This window comes from Artemia franciscana, chromosome 4, assembly GCF_032884065.1.
Source record: "Artemia franciscana chromosome 4, ASM3288406v1, whole genome shotgun sequence".
Taxonomy (NCBI): domain Eukaryota; kingdom Metazoa; phylum Arthropoda; class Branchiopoda; order Anostraca; family Artemiidae; genus Artemia; species Artemia franciscana.
In genome coordinates, this window is record NC_088866.1 from 6250232 (window position 1) to 6267043 (window position 16812).

Consider the following 16812-nt stretch of genomic DNA (forward strand, 5'->3'; position numbering starts at 1 on the left):
GTAGCATTTAAAGCAAAGCAATTCAGAATCCAAGTCTCATTTCACAGCTATAAAATCCAATGTCTCTCTAAAGCTCGGAAGCAACTGATATGTTACAAACATGTGCGTTTTGAAACTCATCTTTCTTATTGTTAGGGCTGTCAACTTTCAAGTGGTCTCTAATTTCAGTCAGCAGATGATTTATAAAAAGTACTAAGGGGTCTGAAAGGGAAAATTAATTTTTTCAAAGTTTTTATTATCTATATCTTTTTTTTTCACACCTAAAATATTAGTTTGCCAATTTTCAGAAAAAAACTTATAATGCTGTCATTGAGAAACAGCTTACAGGTATGCATACAATATTGTCCATTTAAAAGATATTATCGGGAGCGCGGGCGCTGATTTACTATAAAAAAAACTGTGTTTTCAAACTCTTCCTACTTATCCTCAGGGCCTTCAACCTTCAAGGAATCTGGAATTTCAATCAGCAGATGATATGAAACGGTAACTGTAAAACTGTATAGATAGTTTTTTTTTATCTTACTATTTTATTGTCTTTTTTGAAGTTCCTTTATTAATTGTCAGGCATTCCACCTACAAATCCGAAGTATGATATAATTAAGATGCTTTTTTGACTTTCTTTTTTAACATTGTTTGATCAATTCCTAATCCTTCCAATCAAAAATAGAAATATGTAGATAATTGTGTTAGTGTCGTTTTAGTGTCTATTTGTCGTTATTATGTCGTTATTGTGTTAGTATCTATTTGGATTTGGCGCTATCCAGGTGTTATTATTGTTATTTTATTACTAATATGTTATTATCATTAATAATGATAATACCGAGGCTTTGAGACACTGTGTTATTTTTTCGCCAAAAAGAGCTGTTGTTTACAAATTCCTATTTCATTTTTTAAATTCAAAATCAATTTCAGTAATTGCTTCTCGCTATTTTTTTTTCTGTCACATGTAGGCTATAACATTTATTTTTTATGTTTTTTTTTATTCCATTTCCTCTTCTTCTAGCGTTACTAATGTTTTGCCTTCCAAAAGTTATCAGCATATTTATTTACCACATACACTTACAAACAAACAGATAAAAAAACAATGTTTATATATATATATTGCGAAAGTCTAAAGTTTTTATTTTTAAGTAGAAGCAGTTTCGTTTTTGCTATGTTTGTGTCAAAAAATAGTATTAACGTTGCTCATCCATGCAGCTCGAGCAGCATATTGTTGAATTGGAGCAGTATCTTGTTTAAGGTGCGTTGATGTATATGTAAAAAGTAACTAGTGCAAGTGCCTGTAGTGTAAGGTAAAAGGTAAAACATTTTTGGTCTTGTCATAAATTGATTTTAAGCTGCATCGTTCTAATTACGACTCGGGTCTATATCAAATATGTTACCTCTAGAACTATTGTCTTCAACAATTATTATTGTGTTTTTTTTTAATGAAAGTTGTTTTTTTTTGTGGTTGTTTGTTGTCAACTTTCATAAGTTGATTTATTTTTAGACCTAGTGGGAGATTATTTACCTTAACAAGCTTTGAATTAGGTTTTGGTATATTTATTGTTTATGCCTTTTCTTTCTTTAAAATAAAACAAAAAACTTGTGGAGAGTATTTACCAGTGTTGCCAAATATATTTTTTCCCTTTTTGTTTCTTTCTGGGCTCCTAGGATTCCAAAGAGCAAACAAGAAAAGAAAACTTTGACAATTTTGATCTCGGTGGCCAATTTTTCAACCTGAATTTCAGCTGTTCTGACAGCCAGTGTTCTTATGCAATTTTGTTTGTTGTAGGTATTTCAATGTTATTGTACCAAGAGAGGAAGGACGGTTCCTACCGGGAGATATAAGCCCCAAAAAATTGAAGAAAAATAAACTGCTGATGAAAATTAATCAGGTAAGACTTGAAAATGGTAATTAATCAGGTAAGATGAAAATGAATAAGGTAAGAAAATAAACTGCTGATGAAAATTAATCAGGTAAGACAACTTCAATAATTAGGGTGCTGCTCCAAGTAGCGCAAAATAATGTTTATTAGATGCAACTATTGCTCGTATCAAACAAGTCATTGGGGAATGTGACCTGTTTCGGACTGTTTGATGTACAACGAAATTTTTGAGGCCATATGATGCCTTAAAAATTATTTTATGAGTGCCGGCTAATCATCTCAAAGACAAACTGCCCATTAGTGAATTCTCGTAGAGGACTAGCTATCATTGAAAGCTGTCGAGAATTTGTGGTTTTACTCAAAATGTAGTCTGCACAAATCTTGGCAGGTTAATTGGGAAAGTTAAATTAAGACTGACAGGCCTGATGGTGACAGAATTTGGACAAAGATATTATTAGAGTAGGGCACCTCGCCCTTAATTCTATTGCAAAATAAGAAAAAAAGTGCCCACTAATCGCCTTTTTCATTTTAAAAAGAAGCAGGTTTTGATGGGGCTCAAAGTAGTTGAAATATCGACCGTATAAGACCAAACGCATTCTCTGCTATGAATAACTTACTATTAGGCTATGATTGACACCAAATCTTTAGATTTAAACGAGAACGTATCACGAAGGCTATATTTTATGTTTCTGGTGATTTTACATGTAACTTTTTTTTTTTTTGCGAATCTTTTTCCGTTTCTCCCAACCAATCGGTTTGGACTGACAGACGTATTTCACATAATTTTAGAGATAAAATCTGATTGTTCATGAACAGGCACCTTTGTACTAACTAGAATGCGTACCGTTACGTTGGCGTTGTGGGATAGGGGGGGGGGGGGGGTAAATATGAGTTTCATCTCCCCCCCCCAAAAAAAAGTCTAAGATCTTGTAATTTAAAAAATTTGATAATTAGGCTAGAAGTAATCCTCTACTGAAGAAAGTATAACAATATAAAACGAGTATTGTTAAATCAGTTAGTTAGGACTAATTATGTAAATTAGAATGGGCACTTGTATATTAATTTGCAACTTGTAGAAGATGATTAACCTCTAAAACATTCATTTAGTTGTTATATTGCTAGTTGGAGGGAGGAGAATGAAGTCCTACAGGGGGCCAAATGCCGTAAAAATACCCAATTTAAAACTGCTTCTGTCGAACAGCTAACGGGAATAGATGAAAATTCAACAAGAAAAGAATTCAAACATATTGATATGGTAAACGACACAAATATTCAAGTGGAGTGAGGCGGAATTGTTCTTCTCAGGAAAGGGTACAGTCGGGAATCGGTGAGTTGCTTACATAACAAGTGGGTGCAACCCCTTTTCACCTTCATTTGGTAGGATTTAGTTTAGGCTGGGTGCTTGGCTATTAATATTCAACTTTCATTCAATAATTAACCTCTAAAACATTTATTTAAATGTTATTTCGTCAATTACGGTGAAGTGGGTGAACTCCCATTGTGGGGGAAGTGAGTGACTTATTATTAGAATAGCCAAATTAAAAAAAAAATTAATTTTTGTGTTTTTTCAAAACACGAAGTGTTCAATTTCCGGTATAAACAATGATCTTGCCATGTCATGGCTTTGAAAAAATTCGTTTTCTGGGGGAAAATTGATTATGAAAAAACATTTTTCATATGAATAACATCAAAAATACCCAGATGTCCAATACCCTAATGGTTTTACTCTCTACAGTGGATGAAATTAAAGTTGTCTTGCCAAAGAGGATGAAAAACTGTCCCCTTATGAAAAATTCCCTCTTCCTAAGAGTTTATTCTGTAGGCATACGTGTATTTAAAAACCAGTAGGCTTTAAACGCGAGGAGCGTGCATAGTTTTGCCTCCGGCAGCTTCGTCCTGTAACAGCTATGGCAGGCAGCTTTTCCTGTTTCCCTTTATTATCAAGGAATGCTTCTATGCCGTCCTTCTGCACAGCGCTACATCTTTCTAGTGCCCATCGTCCTCTGCAATGCTGCTTCTGTAGAGTATCTGAGAATTTTCACTCCGGATTAGTCAGAAGTAGTCTCCAAAATACAGGGGAGCAGTAGTACATCCCCACGCATCTATAACTTCCTCTATAAAACATCCTTCGGCAATAATTAGGACTCCAGGATTAGTCTCCAAAATGCAGGGGAGCAGTAGTACATCCCCGCGCATCTATAACGTCCTCTATAAAACATCCTTCGGCAATAATTAGGACTCCAGGAGTAGTCTCCAAAATGCAGGGGAGCAGTAGTACGTCCCCACGCATCTATAACTTTTTCTATAAAACATCCTTTCGCAATAATTAGGACTCCAGGAGTAGTCTCCAAAATACAGGGGAGCAGTAGTACATCCCCACGCATCTATAATTTCCTCTATAAAACATCCTTCGGCAATAATTAGGACTCCAGGTGTAGTCTCGAAAATGCAGGGGAGCAGTAGTATATCCCCACGCATCTATAACTTCCTTTATAAAACATCCTTCGGCAATAATTAGGACTCCAGGAGTAGTCTCCAAAATACAGCAAAAATTTGTTTCCTTTGAATTCACCAAACTACATGCTTCTTCTTTTGCGCAGGGCTATAAGACAAGCCGTCCAATGAAGACTGCTGCTTTGTTTCAAGTGGATAATAACCAAACCTTCACCTCTCAGTATACTAAGAGATACGAGATTTTGAAATCCGTCGCTAATCGTCGAGCCCCTACGACACGACCTCTGTTGTCAGCGAGTGGAACGAGTCGGAATCCGAGACATACTCAACTATTTCAAGAGAACGGTGTTGCGTATGAAGATCCACTGCCTCCGCTGCAGATTGCTGCAAGAAAAGCAGAAAAATTGGCGAAAGCTCGGGTAAGTCTTTTGATGAAGTAAGTTCTCAAAAAATATCTGAAGATTGTAATCTGTTTGGCAAAGTGAGTTTGCCAAGAATTGGCAAAAGCTTGGGTAAGCTCTTTAGTATAGTAATTTCGTCTAATAGTGGCAAAAACTCGAGTAAGCTATTGGATGAAGTAAGGTCGTCAAAAAGTTGCGAAAACTCGAGGAAGCTCTTTAGCAAATTAAGTTCGCCAAAAAGAGGCGATAGCTCGGGTAAGCTCTTAATGTTTACCAAAGAGGTGAAAGCTCGATTTTTATTTTATTTTTTTACGTAACTTGTCCTAAATTGGTAAAAGCTTTTTTTTTTTTTTTTTTTTTTTTTTTTTTTTTTTTTTTTTTTTTTTTTTTTTTTTTTTTTTTTTTTTTTTTTTTTTTTTTTTTTTTTTTGGTAAAGTAAGTTTGCCAACAATTAGAAAAAGCTGAGGTAAGACCTTCGGTAAATTAAGTGTGCCTTAAATTTGTGAAACCTCGGTTAAGTTGTTTCGTAAAGTAAGCTCACCGAAAAGTGGCAAAGGCTCGGGTAAGCTTTTTGGTCAAGTAAGTTTCTAAGAAATCATCAGGCTTTGGTCGGTAAGAAAAAGCAGAATTGAGAATATGTGATATATACTATTGCTTCATAATGAAATAGCCAAACAGCCTATCGGACGACAAGAGCCCCAAAACAAAGTCTGAAATCTCCTACACTTGCCCTCACCCCCGCAAAAAAAATCAAAAGTTTGATTTCCCGCCCACAATAAAAACAGATATACTTATTAAATTACGCATGCAATTTGTCACCTTTTACTAAAACCGGCTGACAATATGCATTCTATAAAGTAATACTCGCTTGCCTTCAGGTTTCAGGCATAAAAAATAGTATGATCTCTTTTGAAGATTGAAAACCAACTGATGCTTTAGGTTCTATAGTTGCCTCTTCGGAGACGCTTTAGATTCCCACTTCAAAACGTCATGTGATTGCTTTTGGATTAGTAATTAGCTGTGTGTTGACGGCGCTTACTAATTATATAAATTAAGACTTCTTAAGCAATGAAGGTTTAAAAAAATTTGTTGATAACTATAATTGTAATTCATTAAATTATTATCATTTAATTATGATTGAAATTTTGCTGTATGTAGCACAGATGTTATTTCTATTTTAATATAATGATTTGTTAATACAAATTATAATTAGTTATTTATTGGTAATAGATTGATTAAATAAAAAATTAGAGATTGCATTTTTGTCTATTTTATTTCAAGTAATGTATATATTAATATAATACTGTATTAATATAATATGCAAATGAATTCGATCAGTAAATAATCTTTATGTTCATCTTTTTCTCTCATAATGCTTTATATTGTCTTTTTGCCATATTCAATGACAATAAAAGGGCACTCCACTCTCCAGGTAAAACTTGGAATCGTCAGATGTATAAGAATCCCTTCAGAAATACTTCCACCCTCTTCCAAAACCAAATTCATTTTTTGAGACTTAAGGGTATTTGAACAAACATAAATATTTTAACATCCTATAGCTATATTAGAGCTACCCCCCTCCCTCTCCCAGAAGAAATTGGGAATTTTTAGATTGGTTGTAAGTAATCCAAAAAGGATTGTTCTTTGTAAAGTTTTGATTTGCAGGCCAGTCTCTCAAACTAATCATGTTTTTTCAAACCTTTCAGTCAGATGTCTCCTACCTTATTTGGTTCTCAAAATGTTTTCAAGTTTCTCCTCTCCCGCCTCCCCAAAAATAACAGCTCTTGTACAAAAGGTGGCAATTTTTGTCGCCAGTTTTACAAAAAATTGGAATGTATGTTGAATGAGCCTTTTTTTTATGACAAAAAAAAATGAAACCTAAGGGAGCTGTGTAGTTTTAAATTCGGATCGTGTATGCTCCTCCTCCACCTCTTGTTCAGACTTTTCCCCTTTACTCCCTCGTATGAAGTTCCTGCTTCTGATATCAATAGATATAATCAAAAGAATCGACTTATTATACCGATTCCAAATATGTAAGATTCATTAAGTTTAGTGTTGCCCATCAAAGGCTAAGTACCTGAGAAAATTTGGCTGATTTTTGGAAAGAAGGGGGGAACATACCCTAAAACTCAAATAATCTTTATGAAAATCACACCTTCAGATTTAGCATATCAGAGAGCCTCTATGTAGAGGTTTCAAACTCATATCTGCAAAAAGTGTAGAATTTTGAATTTTTATGAGAAGAAAAGTTAGGGGCGTGTTTATTTATCTATTTTTCTGGGGTAATCGTATCGAACTATTTGCCCTAGAACATTGGGAGAGGGCTCATTTGAACGAAAATTAAAAGTTCTAGTGCCTTTTTTAAGTGACAAAAAAGGTTGGTGGGCAACTAAACCTTCTCCTGCCACAATCTTTTCCCAAAAATTTCTGATTAAAACTTTGAGATAGCCATTTTTGTTCACCATAGTCGAAAGGTCGAATAACTATGCCTTTGGAGATGACATGACCCCCCACAGCCCCTAGGGAAAGGCCTTTAAATAATAAAATTCATTTTTAATGATAAATTCATTTTTTGGGTAAAGGAGGTTGAAGTTTCTGCTGGTGGGATTTTCCATGGGGAGGACAGTTTTCAGGGGAGGGGGAGGTAAACTTTGCAGGGAAATTTTTGTATTGGGGGAATCTGCCAGAATTCCTATACGAATTTCTTTTTATTCGTCTTGCTTCCTCTTTGCTGAGTCGATTTTATGTTTGAAGATTGAAAGCGTAATTGCCCGGATTAATTTTGTCGGGATTGAATCGTATAGAGCAGTGGTTCTCAAACTGGTACGTGTACCCCTTGGGAGTACGCAAAAGTTATTACTCTAGGACTGACAATTTTATTTATATTTTAGCTATTGTTTACTTAGTACCGGTAACTGAGAAGGGGTACCTAAAATATTTTGCGGATATAAAGGGGTACAGTGTCTAAATAAGTTTGAAAACCACTGGTCTAGAGGATCTTTTCTTAGGGAAAAATTTTCCTTGGAGATGGAGCTGGATTTCCTGGTATCCTGGTTGGGAGGATGTCATAAATAAAGATTTAAAGGAAATGGGAACTTCCTGGGAGGGTGTAAAGAGGGAGGCTTTAAATAGATTAGGTTGGAGGAGGAGCGTACGTAGCTGTGTTGGCCTCAGGCGGCTTGGTGCTGCAGTGAGTTATTAGTAGTAGTAGTAGTAGTATTTTAAAAAGCGACCAGAAATTAAATAAAAAATAGCTTTTTTCAGCTCAAAGAAAGGAGAACACTAAAACTTCAAACGAATAAAAAATTCTTAGTCCCTGAGGGGATCTCCCCCTCCTCAACACCTCGCTCTGTAGGCAAAAGTTTATTACTTGTCCCAACTCTTTACTAACGACTCCTGAAACACAAAGGTCGTTTAATTAGAACAATAGAGAGCTTTTTTAACAGTACTAAAAAAAATTAGCGTGAAAAATGAGGTGCTGAGGAGGGCATTATCTTCTATTGACGTAATAATTTCTGTTAGTTTTAATTGTTAGTTTTAACCTGTTAGTTAGTAATAATGGATCAATCCCCGATCTTCTTTCTCATTTCTTTTTATTATAGCCCTAGACAGGACAAGTGATTTTTTTTTTTTTTTTTTTTTTTTTTTTTTTTTTTTTTTTTTTTTTTTTTTTTTTTTTTTTTTTTTTTTTTTTACAGCTCTATGTTTGATACACAATTGTTCAAACGAGTACTTTGGATAATTCCTCTGCAAAGTTTATAGCATATGTGACCTACCTACCCTTAGACCTGACTCACCATTTTAATTTTTTAGATAAAGAATAATATCAACGGCAGAAAATTTGAACCACATCATCCTTTCTTGTGTTTGGTTAAGAGAAGTTGAAGCGCTCTCTTTAATAATCGTTTTAATTTTGTTTATTAAAATAGCCATTTATTTATTTAAGAAAATACTTTCGGAATGATTATTTTCCAGTCTTCACAAGGAAAATTTAATTGGTCAAAAATTTAAATTTAACTGAAATTGAATAATTTTAATTAATCATTAGAAATTTTTATTCCAATCGGGAAGTACAAACAACTATTTGATTATATAATGTTGAATGGCAACTTTTGAATTAAACCATAACCAATCTATATTGAATATTCTACACTAGATTTCATAATGTTTGGTTGATAGTAATATCTAAGAAACACTATTTTCGCTTTTTTTTCGAATATTTATTTATTTGTTGATTAATTTCAATAGTGTGTATGTTTTCACTTTCGATATTTTCATTATACGATTAAAACTTCGTAATTGCGTTTTATTTTAGGCTCAATCAGCAGTAGTAGAAGCTACAGCAGCTGCAACACCTACATCACGAGCTTCATCGTTGCAACCCAACCCACAGAGCCCTGGATTGACGCAAACAACTCAGACTCAAAGTATTTCAGCTCCACAAACAACCGCCACGGTTGCCAAACCCCAAGGAAACAGTGTTGTTGTACCTGTTTCTAGCTTTACAGCAGCACAAATGCAAGCTGCTGCGCAACTTATTGCCGGTTTAAACACAATCTCCACTTCAAAAAATGGAACAACAACTGTAAGTGCGCGCTCACTCACCCCTGCACAACTCCAACTGTTAAGAGCTAAAAGACTTCAGGCAACAACTGTTTCATCGAGTACAGCTGCTTCGACTTCTACAACTTATGTTGCAGTGCAAACAACAGGGACATCAGGTACAACACAAAGAGTTGTTACATTGCCTGGGTCTCAAGGTAAACAGCTAGTGTTGACTAAACCCGGACAAGGTGTTACCAGAGCAATTGTGGCGGATGCGGAAGTAGCTGCCTTGCTAAAGAGACAACAGGCTTTGCAGGCACAGAAAATTGCATCTCAAAATCAGATTGTAATCACAGATACTTCGTCAGGGATGCAGTCATTTCAAGTTGGGTCTTCTGGGACCTCAAGCACTCAGATTGGCTCTATTCTTAAAGGTCAACAGTCAGGTGTCACTACAATAAGTGCTGGAGCAATGACAATCCCTGTCTCAACCCTATCTAACGTATCTCAGGGGCCACAGGCTCGTACCCAAACGATTGGCTTGGTTCGTACTACTTCGCTTGGTGCTACTCCTAGACAAATAACGATTCAGCAGCCTTTTCAGAATAAAAGACCTCAATTACAAAGAGCGCAGAGTGCACAGACAATTGGTGTTAGAACACCAGGGAGTAGTATTCAACTGGGTGTTCAGTTTTCACAAGGAACGCAAAGAGTTCCTGTGTCAATGCTTCAGCAGGTTGTCAGAGGGCCTCGTGTCACTCTTCAGCCCAGAAGTGGTCAGCAGCCTGTTCGTCAAACAATTCAAGTTAGTCCTTTTTTTCAGTCTTTTTTTTTGTTTTGTGAGGACAGTGTACAAGTTAGTTTACCCTCTTTCACAAAATTCTGAGCCCCCTTACCCCCACCAAAAAAGGAGAAAATTTTGTCCTGAGGGTTCCTACTTGTTTCCTGTCTACTTACCAAACGGCTGGCCTACTTACCAAACTACTTGTCTACTTACCAAACTACTTGTCTACTAACCAAACTACTTCTGCTTACTAAACCACTTGTCTACTTACCAAACTACAACTTGTCTACTTACCAAACTACTTCTGTTTTGGTGAATATACAGACCTGAAAGTATTTGTTCAGCAGTATCGTCCTTCTCTCAAATCCTATCTTTCACAAAGAACATGAAACTTAAACGTATATTTTAAAAAAATATGGAAAAGAAAATATACAAAACTTTTTTATTCACTTTTATCAATTTCCTAATACTGTATTATTTGCATTTTTCTGGAGAAATTTATATAATCAGAAATGTAAAGTATTCTATTTTGATTTAAAATATAGTTATAACATTATGAATTGCTTTGTGTAATATTTTTTTTTTTATACTGTTTGTGTTTTCTGAGTCATTCTTTTCTCAGGTTTGTTTTTTTCTTCCTTCTTTTCCTGTGATTATCCATGTTTATGGCACTTGGTATTTACGGAGTGACATACAGCGATCGCAATTTCTGTCGGTCAGTCTGTCTATCGGTCCCGGTTTTGCTAGTTCGGGCACTTCTAGATAAGCTAAGACGAAGGGAGGTTGGCAGGCATATCAGGGATCACATTAGGTTAGAAATAGTCGTTTTCCTGATTCGACCATCTTGGGGGGGGTGGAGGGACGGTTAATTAAGAAAAATTAAAAAAATGAAGTATTTTAACTTACGAACAGGTGATCGGATCTTAATGAAACTTGATATATGGAGGGATCTCGTGTCTCAAAGCCTTCATTCTAAATCTCAACCGGATTTAGTGTGATTTGGGGAGTTGGAGGGGAAAACCGTAAATCTTCAAAAGCGCTTAGAGTGGAGACGTCGGGATGAAACTTGGCGATAAGAATATTCACAAGTCCTAAGTCCTAGATACGTGACTGACATAACCGGAACGGATCCGCTCTTTTTTGGGAGAGTGGGGGGGGGGTTAAATTCGAAAAAATTAGAAAAAAATGAGGTATTTTTAACTTACGAACGGGTGATCGGATCTTAATGAAATTTGATATTTAAAAGGATCTCGCAACTCAGTTCTCTTGGGGAGTTGGAGGGGGACACTGGAAATCTTGGAAAACACTTTGAGTGGAGAGATCGGGATGAAACTTGGTGGGAAGAATAAGCACAAGTCCTAGATACGTGATTGACATAACCGGACTTGATCTGCTGTCTTTGGGGGAGTTGGGGGGGACACAATTCGGTAATTCGGAAAAATTAGAAAAAATGAGATATTTTTAACTTACTAATAGGTGATTGGATCTTTATGAAATCTGATATTTAGATGGACTTCGTGTCTCAGAGCTCATATTTTAAATCTTGATCGGATCCAGTGACATTGGGGGGAGTTAGAGGAGGAAACCGGAAACCTTGGAAAACGCTTAGAGTTGAGAGATCGGGATGATATTTGGTGAGAAGAATAAGCACAAGCCCTAGATACGTGATTGACATAACCGGACCGGATTCACTCTCTTTGGGGGAGTTGGGAGGATTTCTAGTACTTTGGCGAGTTCGGTGCTTCTTGACGTGTTAGGACAATGAAATCGATAACTCTAGTACCGAGTCTAATTTTAGGTTCCGACCTCGTCACAAATACCATATGAGCTCTTGGCTCTTGTTTTTTTTAACATTTTTTTTCATTTCAGAAAAAAATTATTTGATTAGTTTAAACTCATAAAATGTTGAATAAATCTGAATAAATAATCGTTAAAAAATTGAAATAATCCTTCAGAAAACCATATTTAATAATCTTTTTTTTTGGGGGGGGGGATATAAAAGCTTTTTATGGGGGGGGGGATACAAAAAACGCGTAAAAGATTTGTTTAAATTCATTTTGGTTACAAGTCGGACAAACATTTCGGGGGGGGGGGTCAAACCCCCTAACCCCCTCCTCCTGAATAAGACCTTGACTACTACTAACCACTTACTACCACATCAAGCTGCTTGAGACTGGCTCAGCTGTGCACGTCCATTCTCCAACGGATCTATTCAGACTTTTACTCTTTACCCTCTCACGTGGAGTTTCAATTTTCTTTAAATCCTTCAGTATGATATCTTCTTACCCCGTTCATGACCTTCCTGCTCTATGTTTGGTCCCAGATGGTAGCCAACCTTAGAATGAAGCCTATCCGTCTTAAGCTTCAAGCCATCTTAAGCGCTCTTTCATTATAGCAATGATGGGTCCACTTTTTAATTGCAAGTGTAGGACCTAAGATGATCAATATGAAAATATTTGCATGTAGCATATGTAGCTTTTTTTTTTACTATGTAACTCAAAGATGATTTTAAATTGTAACTGTAGAGAAACTGTAACGGCCTGCAAATATTTATGCGTAAGTTTTAATTAAATTAACTCATTAAAGTTAATAAACTTACGATTAAAGCTAAGATTATCAAATACTATAGACTGATTATATTTTATTGGTAAATTATATTTATATTAAATATTATTAAGGTTTTAATAAACTTAACGAATATTTAATTAAATAAAATTATTACCTAATTAAGACATTAATAAATTTTTAGTTGGTTTCTGCTCCGTCTTTGCGTCCTGTTGCCCCAAATATCACAGTTGACCAAGCTGGCCGATTTGTTTCATCTTCAACAATTGTCAAAACGTCAGTTCCAACTCTACAACCTGTGTCTAGCTTAAAGGCTCAGCCCACTCCAATTCTCGCCCCTGTAACACAGGTAAGTTAAATCTTAAATTTAACTTAGCATAGGACTGCTTTGTCTCGGGACTTTACCTTGTAATGTTTTTGGTTTGGTTTATGGACATTTTCCTTATAGGGGCGTCGTTTAGGGGAGGAAGTTTCCCTCAATAATGTAGAGAAAAAAATTATTATATGTCCCATGTCCCTTGAATATCCAGATATGGACCCCTCTTGTCCCCCTCCCCAATAAAAATGCTGGAGATTCGCCCCTGCTTCTAGACGAAAAAAAGTTCAAATTATGAAATTTGTTTCCACCTGTTTTTCTTGTTTGAGTTTTATTTTTCAAGTCAATGTTTCTTGGGGTTTTTTTTATGACCGTGCTTAGCTAATTGTTCTTAGATAAATCCTGACATTATAAATAGGTCGTTTTTTTCAGTTTTCAAGGCGGCCACTAAAAAGCTGACGCCTAGTGTACCAACTGTGTACCTATATTTCCCCCTAAAATGCATATGTTAAATTTCGTTAGAAAAGACTTCAAAAGATGGGTGTTTTGGGGAATAACACCCTTCGGGAGGCAGTTCCAAATAAAGGTGCAATGTCTAGGAGTGTTTTAGGCTTCCATGTTTAAACTAATTTGACAGGATCTGTTTATAAAGTAGTCATTCAAGAAATGGGTATCCGTGTATAGAACCACATTAATAAAGAACTTAGAATCTTAGTATACATAACATAGATTACATTGAAGAAAATTATATAATAGAGCAGTATGGAACAGGTAGAAAATTTAGAAGAAAAAAAACAGAATATTAGCATGTAAGATGGAATGTATAGAGTAGAATTATAGAATATAACAAAATAGAACAGACATAGAAAAACATAAAATATTAACATACATAACATGAAATATATAGCCTACTATAGAATTTAGAATTGAACAATATAGAATAGAATACACAATAAACATAAAATACTAATGTACATAGCATGAAATACATAAAAAGGAATCGATTATTCCTTAGGAATAAAAATACATAAAAGGATACAATATAGAATAGAACACATAATACGATATAGAACACATAGAGAAAAAAGAATACTAGCATACAATGGCGTAATTTCGTCATAATCCTGGGGGAGGGGCAAACTGAGGTATTGGGGGACTGAGGCCTTATGTGGGAGGGGGCAAACTGGGGTCTTTAGGGTCAAACTTGGGTCTAGAGGGGGCAATTGCCCCTTCCCCATAGCCATTTACTCCCCTGATGACATAGAATTTAGAATAGAAGAAAATATAGAGTATATGAAAAAACATAGGATATTACCATATATAACATAGAATATAATTATAAAATTGAACAAAATATAAAAGAACATAAAATACATGCAAAAGTAATATAATACTAACATGCAGAACATACAATACATAGGGTAGAATATATAATTGAACAACATAAAGTGCGATACCATATAGAATACATTGTTCAACATAGAATAGTGGAATGCAGAACATACAATACGTAGAATGTTATTGCCCTCAAATAAGTAAGGAAAATTTCTGGCTATACCTATGTATTATTTCATGTAAATCTGAAGAGCTGCCAAAGCTCATATCCAACACAACTAAGCTGATGAAATGCAGTGCTGCTTCTCAGGACAACCCACAGCAGGGAATTGCCCTGCCCAAAAGAGAGTTTTATTCAGGGTACTGTCGCTTTGTGCAATGACCCAGCAGCAGAGTATATTTTTATTGTTTTAAGAAAAGATATGATACATGTTTAAAATTGAAAAAGTATGATTGTCCTAATTAGCTGTATATCATCAGTTGCTGGTGCTTTGAGATTGGATCTGAATAAAAAGAAAAATTACATGAGCGGTGACATGGATCGACGAATTCGACTCGATGGAATCGTACGACAAGTCCTTATTGACAATTCTAATAATACCCCGTATACAAACCATATATAAACATTAAATTTATAGAGAGCTGATGCTCGCTTCTCTTATTGGTATGAGCTGTCTTCAGAATTTTTTTTTGGGGGTGGGGGGCACCAATTTCTTTTACAAAGTAGAAAGAACTTAGGAAGCTTGTTCAAACCGGATATCCTCCACTGGATAGGGCCTTGATTAGTAGGTTTTTTTTTCTTCACGTGCCAAATAATGTTTGACGGTCCATGAAAAGTGCTGCCAGGCAAAAATGTATTGTCGTTCACAGAGCTCTTCCAAACGTCTTTTACGTTTTGTCCCATAATTCTCTGAGAAAGTAGGAACGATTGCCTAATATTATAAGAAAATAATTACTGAAAAAGATATAGGCTAGAATTTTCTAGTCTATTTGGGTTTTATTCTGTGTACATGCGTCATGATGTCCTATCGGCTGCGTTTTCAGTGCTATCAAGGCACTGGGTAGAAAGCTGCATAACGGCTCATTTTAAATTAAATCACTACATCTAGGGCTTTTTGTAGTCAGTAAAACATAATGTTAAAAGCGAAACCAATTTTTTTTACAAGTGTAAAAATAAATCGATAAAAAAAAGAGAATAAATTTTGTACTTTCCCTTGAAATTTTTCCTTGAAGAAATATTATTACAAAAGTTGAAATTTAAAATTGCAAAAAGCTTTTATAAATATTAATTATTTACCAAATGCGGCCAACTAATACTATGTCTTTGCATCTTTCAACTTTTCCAATTTGCATTAAATATATTATTAATAATTTGTTGCTATTAAAATTAATTATTAATAAAAAAAACTATGCTTTAAATCTTGACTTTGATTGGTCTCAAATTTTACGCTTAAAATTTGAACAGTGTTCAACTAGAGAAATTATAACAGGAATACGTAATTGGTTTTACGCGGAAAATGCTTTATTAAGCAATTGGTGACCGACAAATATGTCCCTCCAGTGGTTTACTAGGGGGGGGGGTAACTGGGTTTGAACACTCCCTACACTGAAATTTTCATTTGGCCTTTACAAAATGAATAAAAATGCATGTAAGTTGATGTGTTGTTTTTAAGTTTTTTTTTACCCCCTCCTTCCCAAACAACAAATTATAGATACGTCCCTGTGAGTTATCCTTTAGGAGCAGCTTAGCAAACTGTTTTTGGCTTTTATTTCGGAAGTTGGAGAATGTCAGTTACGACCCTATCTGTGACGGCTACGAAAAACCTTGATTTTTGACAGGTGTCTCTTATGAATAGAAAAGATTTGATTCAAAATTAAGTCTGTTTTCCTTTTTTAGGAGGTGAGATTGACAATCCCACAAAAGAATGAAGAATCCACAACTGGTGAAGAATGAGGAAATATTTAGTTGTATTTTTGTCTCTTTGCATCAAAGATAGGAGTATTTGATTAGTCAAAAAATATACTTTTTTGAAGAAATTTTTTGTATGAATTCCTGCAATGATAAAAAATAAAATCGTTTGTTTTACTTTATTTTTTACCGAACATTAGGAAGTAGCTGTTTGCAAGAAATAAAAATCGAGTACGAAAAAATTATATTGTTCCATAGTTTTTGCGTAACTAACAGAAATATTATTACCACCAATTCGTGTGTTTCATCCTGAAGAGGTAAAGAACATTCGATATTACCAGTCTAAAGTGTAAAGAACATTCGATATTACCCATCTTATATTATCTTTTTTATATATTACCAAATATTATTACCACTAATTCGTATATTACCACTCCAAAGAGGTAAAGAAAATTCGATATTAACAATCTTATATTATCTTTTTTTATATATTACCAAATATTATTACCACTAATTCGTATATTACCACTCTAAAGAGGTAAAGAAAATTCGATATTACCAATCTTATATTATCTTTTTTATATATTACTAAATATTATCACCACCAATTCGTGTATTACCACTCTAAAGAGGTA

The 16812-nt window shown here is 34.9% G+C and overlaps 1 protein-coding gene across 1 annotated transcript in view; it reads left to right on the forward strand.

Annotated features, from left to right (window-relative positions):
- LOC136025913 (helicase domino-like) overlaps positions 1 to 16354 on the forward strand; it is a 144374-nt gene extending 128020 nt beyond the window's left edge. Inside the window, exons 22-26 of the mRNA XM_065701977.1 lie at positions 1775 to 1877; positions 4469 to 4741; positions 9039 to 10073; positions 12802 to 12966; positions 16166 to 16354. Of these exons, the coding sequence (XP_065558049.1) occupies positions 1775 to 1877; positions 4469 to 4741; positions 9039 to 10073; positions 12802 to 12966; positions 16166 to 16222 (1633 nt within the window). The 3' untranslated portion in view covers positions 16223 to 16354. The remainder of the gene's footprint in view (positions 1 to 1774; positions 1878 to 4468; positions 4742 to 9038; positions 10074 to 12801; positions 12967 to 16165) is intronic.
- Positions 16355 to 16812: the final 458 nt, after the last annotated feature.